Raw genomic sequence first — 19,584 nt, forward strand, 5'->3', positions numbered from 1 at the left:
AAAATAAATTAAAATTATTAAAGTAATTAAAAAGAAAAGCAGCGGATCCTCACATTTTTGAAGCGAGAACTATTAATTTTTAAAGTAGTTGCAGGTTAATCCCCTATCAGATTCAGTGTGTGGGTAAGATAAAATTCATGCTGTGGTTAAGAATATATCCACACCTGTATGGCAAAATACTGGACTTCTATGACATTCCTGGTGGATATCATAAAGCTTCCAGCTGCTTTTAAAATATCCTTTGCGCCTTCATAGCTCCGAAAACTCAATGGGCAATGAATGTGTTATCTCTTGCTCTGGGTCATTTTTGGTCTTACTGGGTTGCTGAGATTATTTGCTTGTCTGTATTTATTACTGGACTGACATTTGCCTCCCAATACTTTAATTGAGTAAATCAGGTTTCATTTTGCTAAAACTTTAAAATGTCAGTGAAACAACTAAGAAGAAATATAACTGACCAGTATTGATGTTAAATGGCCAATTTGTCTAAGATGCTATTGTTAATATTATTCTTCAACACCTCGGCATTCCAGATCCTATACAAGGGAACAAAGTCTTATTTTGATTGTACCCGAATTTATATAAACACAATGTTCTCACACAACAACAAACAAACAAAAATATGTAATGTGTATCTGAAGCTTGATGTGTCTGTGGCAACACTCCAAATATAGTTTCTTTTTCCTGCATGACAAACTCTGTTTGATTGTTCAATACAGTCCTTTATCCAGCAGAAATGCCTAAAACATTAGCTGCTTCCATCTTCTCAAATGTGAGGATTTAATTCTTCTGTTTAAATATCTTTTTAAACATTGTGGACCCTGGAATGACGAGTTTTGAATGAATGGGTTTTTATCTTTATCAACTACATGTTCTAATTATTATGTTGACATGCTTGATGGAAGGGAATTGGATTTGAATGAAACCCTCAACCTTAAGTGCTTAAAGTTTCTCGCAAACATTACATTTGAAATTGTATTATAATTGACATTTTCAGGATTTTCACAATATACTGGTGCATATCGACTTCATCGAGAGTTGGTTTTTGTTTGGTTTGCACAACCAAAATGTAATGAAAGACCAAACCAAGTTATGAGCATCCATCAGTTAGCAAACACTGTAAATTATAACCATTTTATTTAAAAAATATATGTTTTGAGGGGAAAATGTTTTTTTTTTTTTTCCAGTTTGGCACATCTTATCCACTATACAGATATGAAATTGTACATAATACAATACAAAAGGAAAATGGGAAGAGAAAAGCATTCATTTTGCACAAAGAGGTTGGGTAAGAGAGAGGGGATTGGTTCACTTGTTTTTTTTTTTTGTTTTTTTATTTTTAGGCAGGGTGGGGACCAGGGCTAGAGGATGACAAGAGGAAACAAAAACAGTTTACAAAGAGCCAGAGTGCAAAGGGATGCATATTTCTACAAATTTTGTGGATTTCCAGTCACTTAGTACAACCGTAGTCTTAAACAGTGAAATGTCAAATGATTGGCAAAACTTTATAGGAATTCCACATACGTCCCCATTCTTGGTGTAATCAAAAATGAGGTGTCTCCATAATGTTTGCTGAATGACATTAAGAAATATTCAACTCAATTTTGACTTTTGAACATGCAAGACAGATTAGAAGGGCAATAGTAAAAGCAGTGCGAAGCTGGAAGAAAACAAAATTAGAAACAAAGTGGAGGTGCTTGGCTTTGGAAATTGGTATGATCAGTGAATGCAATGTTTTTCTTTAAATTCAAACGTGAAGTGTAACAATTTTTGGTTTACACAAACACTTTCTTAGAAGTTGTTGTAGGCATCCTATGAGCATGTGCAGAGAGACATTGACACAAGCATCCATTTAGAAGTTCAAAGCCAATTTTTGACAGGCTCAGTAGAGAAACAAAGCCACAAATGGTACCTCCTGGTTACCACTAGGGGCAATATCCATCGAACTGCATCCTAATTTCTCCAAACCATATATCTTGCTATGCTATGCTATCAGAAGTGTCTTGTTGTTTAATTGCTGAACATAGCCTAAAGTTGAACTGTCAAAAAAATTGCCATATATTGATTTCCTTTATGATTATTCCCTCATTCCATTATGGTTTCCAGTGTTAAAAATTTGAGAAATTGACACTCTGATTTCCAACTTAAAGGATTTTACTTCAGTTATTCACTGGTCAAAGACTGATTAGCCCATCAGTAGACATGTAATGAAATTGTTGCTGCTGTGTGGTTAGTGTGCATTTAAAACCCAAGGTGCTGTCAGTCAGTATTTATTTTTCCATTATCTACTACCGTTACTTGGCCTGAAAGATTGGTTGGTTGGTTTTAATAAAAACATTACCCCGTAGTTGCCCCTTTCCATCGTCCCATCAATTCCTCTCAATCCCTCTCTCTTTCACCCTGCCCCCACCACCAAACTGAACACAAAGAAGTGCGGAGCTGCGGCAGCAGCTTTAGTCTGATGCTAATGCACATCCTCTCCCTGCTGCATACAAATGTCTCCTGACCCAGGCTTGCTGTTTGCTTATCACTGGATCTCCATTTGCTTTCAGGGTATTGACCGCAGTTTAACTTGACACTTGTGACTGCTAACCAAGGAACTGTTGTTATAATAATTATTACTGACTGTAACCCTGTTTTTAAGACTGCAAATGACAACTCTGTATCCCTAACAAGAACAATGTCTTAAAGTAAGAGGTTCAATGATGTTTTTGTGTGGTGCAGAGGATGATTTTGCTAGAAATATTTTTGAGTGGCTGAACAAGCTAAATGTTGCTGGATCACTGGTGTGGGTGACAGAATATTAGATTCTTTTTGCCTTGCCTTAATTGGTTCAATCTTGAGCCTGTCAGTCCTGATTAGTGTGTAAGCAGTAAAGAGCCTAGGCTACTGGGAAAGGTTTTATTTTCAGAATGAAATGCTCTCCTGTCTGGCATTTGCGCTGTTCATTACCCTTTTACTTGCTACCCTCACACTAGCTCGTCTGTGTATTGATCCTGGTATATAATGGCAAATCAGCAAACTGTACTTACTAGGTTTAAGCTGTTGGAAATATTATGGTCACAGTGTGAATGGCATTTGGGTGCTAGAAAATCCATGTACAGGTCATTGTACATTTGAAGGGTCTAATAATTTTGTTCTTGATGTCCAAGTGAGGACGACATCTATGTGGTTTTGCTAATCAGTGCAGTATATTTGAGATTAACCACAGATAAACAATGCTTAGTGTTTCCCACAGGTTGAGAATTTATTTATGGCGTTCGGCCCTTGTGGGTGGGAGCTCTAACATCCAACAACTTGGGTCTGCTGCAAACAGCATTGCATTTACGTGCTAAGTTCTGATTAAAGAGGTAATTTTTTCAATATATAAATTAACATAAATTCACTCTTTTGGCAGTTAGTAGTATTTCCAGAAATCCAAATTTCCCAAAACAGAAAACAATCCCTTTTTTGCTAAGGAAAGGACAGCTGTTTTTGGGGTGGGCTGCCCAAATAAATTCTGTAAACAGGAAACGCAGAGTGTTTTGATCTGATGGAAGGCTGTAGACTTTCCTAATTGACTAATGTTTGATTTGGTAAAAGTGATATCATTAGTGTATACTGAACAGGATTTCAGGGTTTTTCTCTCCTCAACAGAGAACTCATTTTTAGTTGTAAAATAATAACAATAATGACATTTATTTTTATTTATAATTCGGAGTTAGATTTTGGTCTTGGTGGCCATATTGAAAACAATGAAACTATAAATCAAAAACATTCTGATAATTGATCCAGTTAATTTGCCCCAGTGATTAAGTGATTGGCTTGAACTGCCTGTGGTGCAGATAGAAACATGATTTCAAATATTTACTTTTTAAAAGAAATAAGACATAAATCACATTTCTCCACATAATGTATTCCGTTAGCAGAGGGCCATTTGGCTAAATATTTTCTCTGTGCTGCAGAATATAGAGACAATGTGGAGACAAATCTCACAGTTTACAATTTTCTTGTTTAAAATGATTGCCCTTGCCTGATATGAACAACCTTGCATTCATAGAAAAATAAATTTGTGACTATCTCATCATCATCCCTAAACTGTCATGTCCAACCCCTGTCATTGTTGCATTCATCATTTCTCACATATTCTCAAATCTCACTTGTAGAAATTATGCTTTTTACATAAACTGGAGGGGAAAAAAAGCAAAAAAGCAAACCCTGTATCATCTGAAATGGTCAAATGGCAAAACCATATGCTCTAGGAATAAATAAGAGTTCATACTTCACACTCTTTGTAAGGCAGTTGCTGACACTTGCACTGCCCATAGCCATTGATGATCACGAGTGCCCCTTCTTCATGGCTGGGCTCATACTCATTATAGGGTACCTGTGTAGCTAGATCTGCCATTGGCTGCCGCTGCTGGGTCCTCATCTGTCTGCGGTTCTGAATAGCCGAACAGTGGCGTATCCGGCGCAGGGTGGGAGGGCAGCACTTCCGTGAGATATACACAACGAAAATGATGAAAAAGAATGAAAATAGAAGGGCCATAGTTCCAATGATAACCCTATGAGTCATAACAGTGTTGTCCATTGCCGTGGAGTCATCCGTTACAGCTGCCTCTTCAAATGTAGCAGTAGTTGCTTGAGCAGTGCGTGGTGTTTGTGTTGTGGTTGTTGTGGTAGTGACTGTGGTAAAGCTCCCAAAATCCTCTGCATAGTCCTGTGTGGGGGTCGGCTGCATAATTCCAAACAAGGAGCTTGTTATCTCTGCAGCTATAGTAGCGTCTGTGGTTGTACTAATGGTCTGAACAACAGGCGCTGAAAAATTCTGGCAAAGCTGGAATCCATAAACAGCATCAAGTATCTCCTCACCTTGGGCATATTCAGGACTATGGCAGAGAATGGAATGTTCCCACCTTCCCTTAAAGGTGCTTAGCCAAGTGGCCAGAGAGCAAATCCTTTTGGTACATTCCCAAAGGTTGCTAGACAGCCCAATGGTACCCAGAGACTGCCACATATCCATGACTTGAGGATCCAGACTGCTTAGTTTGTTGTTATCCAGCAACAAAATCTTTAAATTTGGCAGCGTTTGAAACACATCAGGTGTCAGGACACGAATTTCATTTCCTGTGAGGTCCAGTTTCTCTAAAGTGGTCCAGGTCCACTCCATGCCACATGTTAGGTTGCTGATCTTATTCCACTGCAGATACAGAAACTGGAGGGCAACAAGGCGAGGGAAATGGGCCAAGTTGATCTTGGTTAGCTGATTGTGCTCCAAGTGGAGCTCTTTAAGCTTAATGAGCCCAGCAAATCCATTCCGAGCCAGGCTCCGTAGGCGGTTGCTGCTTAGGCCCAGATATTCCAGGCTGCGGCAGTCCCAGAATGCTCGAACAGGTGTGGTGCGAAGTAAATTGGAGCGGAGGTGGAGTATCTGGAGCTTCCTTAGTCCATGAAACAGCTCTGGTTCCAATGCAGTCATCTGATTGAAGGACAGGTCCAGTATCTGGAGATTGATGAGGTGGATGAAGGTTGTGTTGGGCAACTTGGTGATACGATTGGAACTCAGATTGAGGTCCTTCAGCTTGTAGAGACCTTGAAAGGCATCCTCTTGTACTGTGGTAATCTGGTTGTGGTCTAGATGTAGCCAGGTGAGCTGGCTGAAGCCATAGAATTGATCAGGACTGAGCTCAGTGATGCTATTGTGGCGTAGTGACAACCCCAGGGCCCCCTTGTCCACACCATCTGGGGGTGCCTGAAGCCCCTGGGTGTCGCAGTAGAACTGCAGGTCCTCACAGCGGCATTTTTGAGGGCAGGTTGTGCACGATGCAGGAGGCAGCAGGCACACTAGGAGCATGCTTATCACACACAGACACAGAGCCGCTGGTGCAGGTCCCACCAATGGCCACCTTGAATGGAAACCTGGGTGGGTTCAAAGATAAGAAAATGAACTGTGGGGCGGGAAAGCTTATCTCTGCAGAGCACTTATTACTAATTCATGGTGACGATTGTGCTTTTTCTGTATGCTATCGTTCTTTCCCATGCATATATCAGTTGATATTTTACATTGACAACTTTCACTGTGTGTATAAACATGATTTCTTTGAGCTTAGGTTTAATGGAGATGTCCTTTATTTAGGCATCTAATAATCAGTTACATACATGAGCTGGAGTTTGTTTCCACTCCCCTGCTATTTATATTTAGCCCATTTTGGGCTTAAATTCAGATTTTCTGCTGATTATTGTCATTCATTTACCAATCATTACTGTATGTTTTTTTCATTTTTGAGCAGCTCAAATATGGTGTGACCATTTGAATTCTTAGCTTTTTTAACCGAGTTTTTTCCAAAGTCTTCCTAATCACTTAAGAGGTCTGCTATACAATACAAATGGTATTTAAAATGAGTATATGCCCTACGCGTGTGTCGTGTGGTGAAGAAGGAAAAATGAAGGACAATTGCAGTAAATAGACTAGGCTGAAGAGCTTTTAGTCTCTAGCCTCCCTCGCTCTTACTTGTATTCCCTATTCATGTCCAGACCTGCCATATAAAGGGGCTAACTTACCCATTCTTTTGTGCACATCGGAGGCTGCATTCAACTGTCCTTTTCCGCAGACTCTTGGAGCAACCAGATGGAAGAAAAATCCAAAGGGAAAAAACCCTTTTGAGTAAGCACAAAAGGAATCAGCCTCTTTGGAAATAAAGCAATTCTGAGCCCACCCAATTGAAACAAAATAAGAAATTCCATGTCACAAGATGATGTTTATTTCCGTTATTTTGCTTAGAGTCCTTTTTAAAATCCAAGCTCAAAGAGAGGGTTGAATCTTTTCCTTCATCCCAAAAATCCTTGAAATAAATATTTATATATTTTTTTTAAGTTGATCAGTTGCATCCAGAGCGACTCCGGTGAACAGATCCCCCCCTCCTCTCTTTTTTCTTTTTCTTTTTTTTACCCTTTTGTTTCCCTTCCACCGCAATGATGTCAGCTCAGATGGTTAATTGAAGATCAAGCGTTCCTCTTTCATGGCTGTGGTCTTCCAACCCTAACTTGTTGATGGCAGCCAGAGATCCTGCTTCCAACGCCGGCTCAGTCTCAGCATAGCCTCTGCAGAGCTGTGAGCGGAGCCCTCGTCTGCTAGCTGAGACGCAGGGAGAGAGAAAAAAGCAGAGCAGGGAGTCAGGGATGTTATTCTGTGCTTTTTGTTGCAGCCACTCACTGCTACAGAGTGGTGGCAGCCTGGCGTCGATCATCACTACTGTTTCTCTCTCTCTTTTTCTCTCCCACACTCACAAACACCCTCTCACTCTCTTGCTCAGTCACTTGCTCTCTGCCTCATACACACTGCTTGTGCACCTCAGTCTTCCTCCACCTCCCTCTCGCATCCCCCCTTCCCTCCCACTGGCTCGTCACCATCAGAATATTGATATCTTGAACGTGTTGCGGCAGCTTGCTGTTGAAATTAACCACAGCTGTAAATCTCAGCCTCGCCTTGCTGCTGTTCTGCATGCACTATGTATGAATGTATATCAGAGACATAAACAAAATAACACAACAAAGCAAAATATAGTTTGTAACGTGTGGCTCTAGACAACATAAACATCAGCATGGGTGAGCAAAGGTGTGCTGCATTGCCAAATCTCTGTGCAGGAGCAAGTATGCTATAGCAATGGTAACATTGGGTGTCTGGCTTATATTCATAATTTACATATCCTGAGTGCAGTGCTTTAATTTTTGAGCACTTGCATGTGATGTATGGCCAGCTGCTCTGAAGTTAAATTAGGCTAGCTTTTAACATGTAATTGACAGGGCCGGGATACTTGTTTGATGGTGTGAACCACAAGGTGATATCAAAGTAACTAAATTGCTGTTAACATGATTTTTTTTTTTATATTGAGCAAATGGATTTGATTAATGGTTTTGTCGAAAGAAAAAGGCTATATTTCAGAACCATTTTGAGTGCTTAACAGAATGTGATGTCTGTAGTTGTATGAAAATGCAGACTTTTCCTTGTGACCAATGTGGGTGGAGATGGATGTTAGGGTAATTGCAATGAACCAGATTTGAAGCAGCCATAAACAAGGTACAAGAGACAGTTTAAAGCTGTTGTCTTTAACTTTGTCAACCTTGTATTTCACTTAAGTATCTTTTACTTAAACATGACCTCAGATTGCTGGAACCCGCCACAACCCTCTGATTTTTAATATTTATAAATACTATTTATAATGTATTACTTCAATTACCTTACTGTGAAGTTATTTGATATGCATTTTAACTGTTGTTGCACCTTGTTACAAACAATAAATTTTACTGTAAAGCAGCAGATTAATAATCCTGGGGGAAATTACTTAAAGTATTTCTGATTCTGATTAATATATTTTTTTTATCATTTGAATTTGTATGAAAAGCTTTAAAATGATTATTGTATACTCCTTAATTAATTTTATTACATAATTCTCCAGTCTTAAGACAACACATATATCTGGCTGTGATTATCCAGGTCACTTGACCAGCATTCTGCTGCTGTTCTCCAAATGTTTTATTGTAGACTATATCTCCTGCTGGGACTCTTCTGCAGGATGTGAGAGTGGAAAACATGGAGATAAAATGCTTAAATCTCAAGGGGCATGGTGGATATTTCCTGTATTTGATGTGTGCTAGCTTTCCATTTGGAGTTCATGATGTTTAAAAAGCTTTTTTAAAAGAAAAAGTGGGAAATTGTGAATGGGCGTCCAATTAAGTGAACTTGCTGACATATCAAAAAACAATATTGTAGAACTCTGTGATCATTTGATACTTGGAGCATACTTTTTCCATTGAATTTTTCCGTAATCCAGCGGACTAGTGGTTTTGTAGAAAAGGGATGTTCCTAAATCTGTCCTAAAGGAGATGGATAGAGACTCACTTGAGTATCATAAAAGATGCCGCAGAGAAACTGCCTCCATAATAAGCACCTGAAGAAGTGCTTTAGAACCCTCTGGCGTGGAAATGAAATATAGGCTAGGCGTGAATGAAATAGGATTGAGAGAGTAGGGGCACAGCAGATTAAAGCCCTACCGCACCACTGCATCCAGCCGGCACAAAATCACAGGGGATTAGTGCCGTTGGAGCTCCTTGGCCCCAAACTATGTAAACAACCCCCCAATGGGCAAAGGGCAGTGGGGGATGGGGCAGGTCAATGCCACCACCGTCCATGGTGTTATGTCGCAGTTGATTTGAGCATTACAAGGGGGATGAACAGCCCAGAGTCCAACTGGTTCTTTGCCTTTTCTCTGTTGCCCTTTCCTGTTCATTTAATTTTGCTCTAATTTTGTTATTCTCCAGTATCTGTCCCTTTATCTACATTTCTCCCTCACTTGTTCTCTCTCTCCATCTATCCATCCTTCCAGAAAGTTTTTAGGTTTTCCCTATTTTCGCTTGAGTGGTTTGCAGAATGTGACTGAACATCTCTCTGCTCTCAGTGGGGACTGGTGGTTAGGGCTTTGAAGACAGCGTAGCACTTAGCTGTGTGACTACTGCCAGTGGTGTTGCCATATTACTGTACATAATTTACACAGTTAGTCATGTATAGTGAATTGTAACCTTTTAATCAACAACATTTCTCATTGAAGATGAGAAAAAATACACATGTGGAGGAAGAGATTATTTTCGGTGTACCGAAGTTATCAGCGATTAACATTTTTACCGCTGCAACAATAGACCATATACATTTGAGTACATATTTCTTCCTCTTAGTTGTGTGTCCCCCCCAAAAAAAAAAGAGCAGAGCTTTTTGAAAATGCTGATGTGATTGTCAACGTTTCCCAAACGTGGTCTAAGTGCTTTTGCTTAGCAACAATGTTAGGAAATCTACTCTTTCACACAAGCCAAGACAGTCCTTGCTCTGTTGAACTGTGTTTCTAGGGTTTCTATTGGGAGCCATATTTAATGGGGGAAAAAAAGGAAAACGCCCCAAAAAAACTATTCCAAATTAGGGATGCCCAAACCAGTTCTATTTGTCCCTTACCCTTATGTGAGCGCTTAAAGATTCAGACCTGCCAATACTATGTCCAGTTTTCTTATTTCTACATGTTTGACATCTCAATAGCTGTGCATTAAGAAACCAAAGCCTGCACCCCAGGATGACTTTAAATGGTTTACTGTAATATATTGTATTGTGTTCTGTATGATACCCATGAAGAGAAATGTGGTGGAAGGAAGGTTTGGACAGGATTTGGATAGCCCCTCTTGATCCCTGCATTAATAAAAATTTGGATTTCAATGCAGTTTTGCTACAGTAGCACTTAAGGGTGTGGTGCCCATGAATTATAGCACTGATATAGATGCAAATCAGCTGTTTTTTAACCCAAAGCAGCAGTTCCTTTTATTGATGCATGCTTTCAGTTTGTGTATATTATTAATTGAAACTGTTGGCCCACTGTTTGTTTGTGTGCTTCATGATTCACTTGCAATGCTATGTTAGGAAATGGTTCCAATGTTTTAAGAGAGGGCAGTGGGTCGCTTTTGACAGCTGGTCTACCCAGAGCACAATGGTTTACGATAAATAAAAGGATCAGGAATGGATCTGGCTGGATATCTGAACACCAGCTGCACTACAATTTGAAGATCACTTTCACTCTCGCTAGAATGTGTTACATATAAATGAATAGATGAATGAATACTAGTCATATTTTTGTGTCTTGTCATTTACATAATATATAGATGAGAGCAGCCATACCTCACTTGTCTGTCTTCAGAACAACACGCCCCCTTTTGGGTGAAACAAGCACTGTAAAAGTACCTAGTGGTACTATGCCTAGAATCTGCTGCGTCGGATTTTGCACATAAAACAATTAAAAAAGCCATTTTATGATGTTCTTTACTTTTTTAATCAACGAAGCAAAATAAAAAGATCTGTGGCTTTAGGCAATCCACAAAGAAAAATGGTAAACTGTGGAACCAAGACAGTCAATATGCGTCTGTCTGTGAAAAACATTTCATCACAGGTTAATTAAAGATGTTACTGAGTAAATGACATGTGGTGATTGTAACTGTAGATTGAAGAGAATCAGAAAAGAGGCTTAGTGATGGTGTAACTTAATTTTTTACTGTGAAAAAAAATATGAACCATAAAACACCTGCTTTTAGATTTAGCTTGGTTTGACAGTGTGGATCAGAGGGTATTTTAACCTCAATAATTCACACAAACTGAGCTGACCTACCTTCTATTAATGAACCTTGTAAGCAGCAAAAAGTAATGTAGGAAGTGGAGATAAATTTGACCTCTTTTCTACTTCTGTCGGCTCGTAGATCGATTAATAAACATAAATGGTGGTTCTGCTTCGCCACAACAATGTAATTTGTTCACAGTAACGTCACATTGGACACAAGAAAGCAAATGCAAGTGGGCTTAATAGGAAGCAAAGGAGAGAGATACATGACTGTGTCTGCAGACATTCTGATTGACAGAATGTATTCAATTCTGGTCCTTACACTCGTCAGAGTTATGTGAGCATCCACAACAATTATGTTAAAAACATAATTGTCACTGCACCATACTACTCACTAATTCCTCTCCTATGTTCATCTTTCAGGCTGGAAGGAAGGACCGGAGTGATGCTCTGAACACAGCCATCGACAGGATGACCAAGAAGACCAGAGACCTTCGCAGACAGGTTTGTTTTTTCCCATCCTGATTTATTTATTTTTTGATCAGTCTCTATCTTGCACATAACTTCTGTGTTCATGTTGAGCTTTTAATGTATCAAAAAGTTTTCTTTCATCGAACATTTCTATATTTTGGCTGATATAGTTGACTACCTATCCTCTATGGCTGGTGTCTGTCTTGACTATAGAGGGAAGATGTACTATTACGTCGGATCAACAAGCTGTACTGAAGATGTCCGTGCATATGCACAAGTTGATACATGGTTTTAACACCGCCTTTTCTTTTGTTTTAATTTCTTACTTCACAGCTGCGTAAAGCTGTAATGGACCATGTCTCTGACTCTTTCCTGGAGACCAATGTTCCCCTCCTGGTCCTGATTGAAGCTGCCAAGAATGGCAACGAGAAGGAAGTCAAAGAATATGCACAGGTGTTCCGTGAGCACGCCAACAAGCTGATCGAGGTAATGTTGGATTTTGAATGCTTTCACACTCAAAACCTGATGTGACCCAAATACAGCACATTCACATTTTTTCTTCCTGTCTGTTATGGACATTTCAGCTTAGTTTATAGTAAAAACCAGTCTTCATCCAGTTTCTCTGTTCATTCTCTGTGGCTCTGTTCTCAGCGATTCCCTCATGATACAACTTTAGGATTACGCTACAAAAACAGCAATCTGGGATTTTTTTTTTTCCCCAATAAAAACAAAGCCGTAAACATTGAAATTATTTTTTGAGGTCGCTGTCTTTGTCTTTCATTTGTGTGTGTTTGTCACTCTCTCACATACACACACGCTCTAAAAGCGTTTTCTAAACTGAAGGCAATGCTGATTCTAATCTGATGCTGTGATGTTACAGCCGACAAACAGAACATTGCTGTGGTTGTAGCAATAGATCACATTTTTAAGCAGAACCAAAGGAGTGGAACAACCACAACTCAAGGATAAGTCAACATGCTAACACACACATCAGCTGTACTCATTAGTAATAATGCCTGTGTCAGAGCATCATATTCTGACATTTGAGGTGACTTCTCCCCATGGGCAGATGATCAAGAATGTAGCTGGTTTGGTTGGTCCAGTAAAAGCAGGGCAGCCTAAGCAGTTACTGGTAAATCGCTGCAGCATCAGAGAGAAAATGGGAGCACACTGGGGAGTAGACCCTGAAGTAGCTCCTGAAGGCATGAGTGTCAGAAGTGGCATTAGAGCATGACATTGGTTGACTCCCCTAATGCTCCGTAACTACATCTGCTTATAACACACAAAGAAACACAATTTGTTTAAAAAACAACTTGTTACGGATGAATGACAAAACATTTTTTTTAGTTGTCAGATGCAGTTGGATGTGATGAACTTGAAATGAACTTGAAGACATTAGCATTGAAATAGGCAGTGTTGTGTGGTGTCCATCTAAGCGTATAGTAGATTAAGGCCTAGAAATTGTTTTTAGCTGCAAAAGTGACAAATGGAACAAACTGTCTGCAAAAAACAACATAAAGTTCCAGTTTACACTAGTGTGTCTTTTAGCTCATATATTTTATAACCTTCCCAATCCTCATGTGTGTGAAGTGGAACTAAAGTGCTAACTCAGCCTAAATCTTACTAAAATAGTCATCAGCAAAATAATATTTTGTCACACATAAATTAGGAATGGTACTGACATATCTGAGGAGCACCACTGAATAGCTGAAAGTGCTGTGCTGTGTCATTAGAATTGACCAAACTTGAGTTCTGATATTCAAATATAATGCAAGGTGTTTTGCTTTGTTAATTTGTCACTAAAGCTAGGAGAGACAAAATATTTTGTAACACGCTGATTAAGAAAAACAGAATGTATTTCAGACATTAGTGGTGTAAACACGAGTCAATTGAAAACAGTAAAATCAAGATAACAGAACACAGTATGGACACAGGCTTATAGAGATTATAAAAAAAATCCCCCACATAATGTTGATAGATATGTCTTACGCATTGGGCAAATTTGGTTAAGTCCAAATCTGCCCGGTGGCTCAATCTAGTTGTAATTACAGTGCAAGTGCAGAAACACACATTGAACTGTATACAGCAGATAGTTTAAAAACTGTACAGGAATCTCCTGTTTTATAGTTATTTGGAAGGTTGTATTTCCCCGTGCGTGCGTGCGTGCGTGCACACTCATGAATATATTTTAATGGCATTTCAAGACAATGCACACACAAGAAAAGATATAAATGTAGACAGCTGAATTAATCATAAGGCGGATGCTAAGTGAATTCTAGAGGTGGTGTGATTACATCCACTGGCAATGTGGAGACAGGAACAGATGCAACCAAGCAGTCGTTCAGTTTTGCTGCGTTAAACTGAGGCAATGATGGGCCTGTGTTGAGTGTAGTGATGATGTCATCAGTAAATTGACTATTGATTCAATCTGTTGAAATTGTAGGGTTTCAAATCTACAAATCTGTACAAATCTCAGCTCACCACATGTTGAGTAACTGATGAAGTTATTCTAATTACTTGGAAATTCTATTTTAGTGTTTGTAATGAAATAAGGAGAAGTTGCATATATGCCTTTCATTGTGGCAAAGATTTGCAACCCATTCAGGTGCAGTCAGTGTTTAATTTTATCATTTCATTGCTAAAAAAGCTAAAAATTAACCTTAGCTTTTTTAGCACTGGCTAATATCATTGCCAAAAGTACACAGTCAAGCGTTGTATAATTTTTCAGGGAAACATTCCAGTAAAGCAAGCCAACATCAGTGCAGTTGACTGAGCAAAGTGGGTATTAAACCGTACTGGAAGTTGCTCTGGAAAAGAGACCCTTCCAAACGCAATAGATGTAAATGATGCAGTTGCAATGTCCAAAGTGACAAGTAACAAAACGTTTGGTTCCTTATCACATAAGGAATGAATGTGCTGTAAATGCATTATGTCCCCTATTCAGAGGTAGGAACAGCAAAGTGCCACCAATCTCTGGCTCTGTTTGTATGACATCATGAGTTGTGCAAGTGTAGGCTGCCTCAAGGCAAATGGTGCATTAGTTCACACACATTTGTTTGGAAGAAACATTATGACTGACCCACATTCATTTGTAGGCCCTTTTAAGCAGCTCTCTACCCTTGTTTGTCAGAACATCATTCTTCTGAAAGCTAGTATTTATATCATTAAATTAAGCAAAATTAGAGATCTTACTTGCTACAAGGTTTCATTTACAAGTGTCAAATCCTGCTGATAGACTTTGTGCAAGCTGTCAAACAACAACCTGTAATTGTATGACAACAAAATTCTCTTAATCTTTTTTTGACGTGTCATTGCCACCACTAGAGCCCTTTGCTCTTGGAGTTAGGCTGAAATATTCTACGGATATTTGTTGCCGAATCCGATGGTTAGGCAGTTTTCCCCATGTAATTAAGCAATTTTAAGCCGTGAAATTAATCATCTGAAGAGCAGGGAGAAACATAAACTGAACTTACTGTTATTGCGTCAAGGCCATGTTCTTTATAGGTCCAGCATGCTAATGATGGTGTAGATGCAGGTCAAGATTTTAGCACTTAACAAGTTAACAGAGGAATAATGTAGCCCAAAAAACAGCTGAATATACAGCATCTGTAATGCCGTCATCAAATCCATTTGAATTTTTATAATTAGGATTAAAAAAGTGTCCTAATGAGAAGATGAAATGAAAATATTGCTACAGCTGTATAACGGAGGGAATGGAGAAATTGATTCAATTTGGCATGCACCGATCTTTTAGGCTCTAAACCAGAGGGGTGGTAGTGACATTAGATAGCAGCTTAGTTTACATTATTTAGATAAGTTGATGTTTGTTTTGAGTGCATGTTACGTTTTAACTATGAGCTTTGGAGTGAAAAATATAAATTTCCAACCTCTTAAGAGAACTGCTTAAAAAGAAATGTAGCTACAGATTTTTACCTCTGATTTTATTTAGTGCAATGATGACATTGCATATTTAGCTTCCAAAACACATTCTCTTCTTTTCCTGGCCTCTCCCTCCTCCTGTCTTCTCTCCTGGCAGCTAAGGGGAAATATTTACGATCTGGTATCTACCCTTGTTTGGCTATATTTCCTTGAGCTTTCTGTTTGCATTTTCTTACCATTTAAAAGTCAGTTCATTAAGATGGATACATATTATTTTGCATGAACTTTGTGAGACAGTGTGATGCATTGAACATGCTATTCTTGCATAATGTTAGAATAATGAGAATAGTAGTGGTACATGTACACAACAAGCTCTTTTTGTCATCTCATCTAGTCAGATCTGCATAATATCCATCACATTATATATCGACTCACACACAGCATTTCTTCCAAGCCAGTGTGCGCTGAATGTTAGTTAAAGAGATAGGGTGCAGTAAAAAAGGTACACCGTGATAAAGCCATAAGAATAAAGTTTATAGGATTGTCCTTCGTGTGCAGTATCTGCCTAGGCAGCATAATTGAATTATTGGTCCTTACTCATTTCAAGTGATTTGACATGTTCATTGTCATTGAATGAAATGCACATTGTAGCCTGATGAATCAGTTATTGTGTTTTTATGTGCACAAAAGTAAGAATTAAAACTGGTGCATTTTGGTATATGTTTGCAAAGGCTTAGAAAACTCTGGCTCCCCTGACACTCAAAATAGAATTGTATAGCATGGCAAGTGGAATAGTGTTAGTTGACTTGAGGGTTGAATTTCCTAGTTTGCCTTCCCCCACCTCCTCCCTTTATGCTGAAATGGCTGTTTTCCCAGTGGTATCACCGTGTAAGTAAGAGAAAGCTTATGTGAAAGATCATGAAAGTCAAAACACAGGTCTCCCCATAAAGTGCCAATTTTCCTTTATGTACCCACTCTCTCCCCTCCTCTCGGGTTACTGAATGTTTTCCCTGTGGTCCCTGCATGTGTTTGCATAGTGATGTACAGGGCTTTTTCCAGAGAAGTTTTTAGGCACGGTGGCTCAGCCGTACGGGGGAAGAGGTGCTCACTGGCTGCATAAACGTTGACTCTATGGAGCAGTCTCTTTTTCATTGCCATCATTTCTAGTATTTGTCCATCTGAAAACTGTCTGCCTTTTTTTTTATTTTAACTTTTTACACCTTAAGATCCCTAAATGTCACAAAGGACATATCTGTGACTATTTTGCTAGCTAATTAGCAAAGGTTGCTAGATAACATTAGCTTGTGATGGTCAAAGCTTGAAGTGTTAAATGTCACTCTATGCACAACTACTGTAACTGTAGTTAAAAAGTCGTCTTAAAGATACAAAAAATGCATTGGACCAGCGGGCCTGCAATGCACTGGCGGAAACCCTGAATGTAGGATGTGTTTATATCATGGTTTCCGTGCTTTGCCAGCGCAGTGGAATAAGTGCTTCTCATCAGCAAAATTGCTCAGGAATTTTAAGGTGGGGGTGGGTTATCTTCTTGTAGTCATGACACTGAGGAGGAGAGGATCTTTTACACTCTGCCACTCTTGCAGCCGGTGAAGCATTCCAACACCATTGCTTTAATGGATTTTTTTTATGCAACCTGAGTCATATTTTCATAGATTTGCTTCACATTTCTATGCTTCTATAATACCATTTCATCACCCAGCTTAAATCTTAAGATCCCAGAACACAGTAGAGATCATTATGGCAAACATTAGCAACCAGATCACACAGACTGAAAATAAACCTGTTTTCCCTTCTTGTTTTGAAGACAAAATAATTGGCAATATTACATTTTATAACCAAGTTGTCCAATATAAAAATGTATTTCATTTTCATATGTAACATTCTGCTTTGGCTTTGTTTAGTCTGCCTTACAAAGTTCAGCTCAGCCTTCCAAGTGTGTAGGAGAATCTATGGTGGCCACAAAAAAACCTATCTATAGCCAATGTTTGGTTTGTCTGTTCTGGGCTACTGTAGAAACATGACTGCATGGAAGAGAACTTGCTCCCTCTGTAGATAAAAATGTCTCATTCTAACATAGCAATTTATAATATATTCCATTTCTGCCAGTAGATCATCCAAAATGTTACACATTGGACCTTTTTAAATGCAGTTTATGATCAGAATTGACAGTTGTGTTGCACCCAATCTTTGATATTATGGTAAAACTGGGGTTTGTTTACCATGTATGTGATAGTGTCACTGCTTATATTGCTGTGTGACCCAGATCTCAGTAGTTGAATTAGTGGGTAAAATGTAACGGATTGATGATAGCTAAAACTGGGGGGGAGAGAAAAAAAACCTCTCAGTCTTTGTTGCTATAGTGCAATCACGAGTTGTCTTTGTAATTGATTATGTTTCAGCACATTTTTTATCCATTGGATAATCCCGCTTTGGCACAGTTCCTCACATCCCAGGCATTCTGTTTCCGCATTGTTGCCAGCACATAGCAACTAGCAAATGGGAATCTTGAAAGTCTCTGACCTATATTTTTTTTCAAAATGAGTAGATGCATGATGTTACTCCAAAAGATGCAAACATATTTTGAAATAATTGTGGGGGAGCTTGATTTGCTGGTCAATACAAGAAAATATACTCTCAAACCATAAATGTTGGCAGCCGCAACCAAAACTTGCTGAGCTCAGCACTCCAGTTCTCACTCGTTTTTGAAAGTGTCAGGGATTTTTGCCTCTCTTATTCCAGTAGGGCAATGGCAAACTGGCAACCTTGTAAAATGTTCACTTAAAATAGCCACGTCATTACTAGCTACAACTTATATATGCTTTTGGAGAAATAAAAAAAACAATAACACTTTTTTTGGGAAACAAATACAAAACTTTTATTCTTTTATATCTATTCATTCAAAAGCTTTGCTTTTGTTTTCCGTCCTACTTCTCATTTTTCCCTCGGTGCCATCATATTGTATCATTTTAGCAGCTTTATAAATTAATCCTTAGCAGTGGGTTTGTATTCCACAGGGGATTACTTGTATTGCAGCACTGTTCCATTTCTGATACCATAATGAACTTATCCAAGTTTAATTATGTATCTATGTATTGCTCTTTCTTTGTTTCTCTCAAAATAAGACTGTCAGAGTTCTTGTCTGTGGCTAAAAAGTAGATGTGTGTGTGTTTTCTGTTTTAGGTGGCCAACCTGGCATGCTCCATCTCCAACAATGAAGAGGGAGTGAAGCTGGTCCGCATGGCAGCATCTCAGCTGGAAAGTCTCTGCCCCCAGGTATTTGGCTATGTTCCCCAAAATATGTACCCGGCTCACTGATTGCACACCTCTTCGAGAGGTGTGACAGTCTTTTAATACTATTACTAGAAAGTGCCAATATGTGCATATACATAGTGGCTTCAGTAATTGCAGACTGTAGTTAAAATTGCAGCATTTGTTTCTGTTTTTGATGATTTTGTTATAAAGACATGCAGTGAGGTATTCTATAAGCAGATTAGGACAATATCACATTTTGTACCATGTACGCACCTCAGTTGGCTTATCAAATTAATGTCATTGTCAGAATGGACATAATGCAAATAACAGACCTGGCGTATGGCTCAATCAGTTGAACTTAAGTGGTATGGATAAATGGTAGTCTAACTGTTTTTCAGTGTTAATTCTGCATTTGTGCCAGAAAGGTGGTGGATTGGGCTCACAATGTGTGTGGGTGTTGTCTTTATTCCCACAGTCTATTCATTTTAACAACAATGAAATGAAATAAAATATGGAAAATAGTCACAGACATGCTACATAAAAAGTGGCATAGCTAGTGGAATGATGATGGGGGAAACAAACAAAAATAATAGCTAGTTGTTTTTGCCAGTGCAGTGACAAGGACATAATCCCCTGCTGGTTTCCCACCTGCAAACACTGGTTTTTGTTGTTTGTTGGAACATACATCAATGCTAAAGGTAACACTACCTGGAATTGAATTCCAGGACTATGTGCTGGCAAAGTAGAAATTTTCCCTAGTGCAACATGTGTACTTCCAGATATGGAGATGTTCTGTAGAGGAATAAAAGAGTACCTGAAAAACTGACAGTGAAAATCTTTC

At 38.9% G+C, this 19,584-nt stretch overlaps 2 protein-coding genes across 5 annotated transcripts in view; one reads left to right on the forward strand and one right to left on the reverse strand.

The window, feature by feature from the left end:
- ctnna1 (catenin (cadherin-associated protein), alpha 1) overlaps positions 1-19,584 on the forward strand; it is a 77,451-nt gene that overhangs the window by 28,487 nt on the left and 29,380 nt on the right. For all 3 annotated transcript variants that reach the window (XM_051419180.1, XM_051419179.1, XM_051419181.1), the window contains exons 8-10: positions 11,547-11,627; positions 11,928-12,080; positions 18,672-18,764. In XM_051419180.1, the coding sequence (XP_051275140.1) occupies positions 11,547-11,627; positions 11,928-12,080; positions 18,672-18,764 (327 nt within the window). The remainder of the gene's footprint in view (positions 1-11,546; positions 11,628-11,927; positions 12,081-18,671; positions 18,765-19,584) is intronic.
- lrrtm2 (leucine rich repeat transmembrane neuronal 2) overlaps positions 3,496-19,584 on the reverse strand; it is a 64,307-nt gene continuing 48,218 nt past the window's right edge. For both annotated transcript variants that reach the window (XM_051419203.1, XM_051419202.1), the window contains 2 exons: positions 6,541-7,114; positions 3,496-5,898 (listed from right to left, as the gene is read on the reverse strand). In XM_051419203.1, coding sequence (XP_051275163.1) covers positions 4,256-5,898; positions 6,541-6,544 — 1,647 coding nt within the window. In that variant the 5' untranslated portion in view covers positions 6,545-7,114 and the 3' untranslated portion in view covers positions 3,496-4,255. The remainder of the gene's footprint in view (positions 5,899-6,540; positions 7,115-19,584) is intronic.

Source organism: Dicentrarchus labrax, unplaced genomic scaffold (assembly GCF_905237075.1).
Source record: "Dicentrarchus labrax unplaced genomic scaffold, dlabrax2021, whole genome shotgun sequence".
NCBI classification, from domain to species: Eukaryota; Metazoa; Chordata; class Actinopteri; family Moronidae; genus Dicentrarchus; species Dicentrarchus labrax.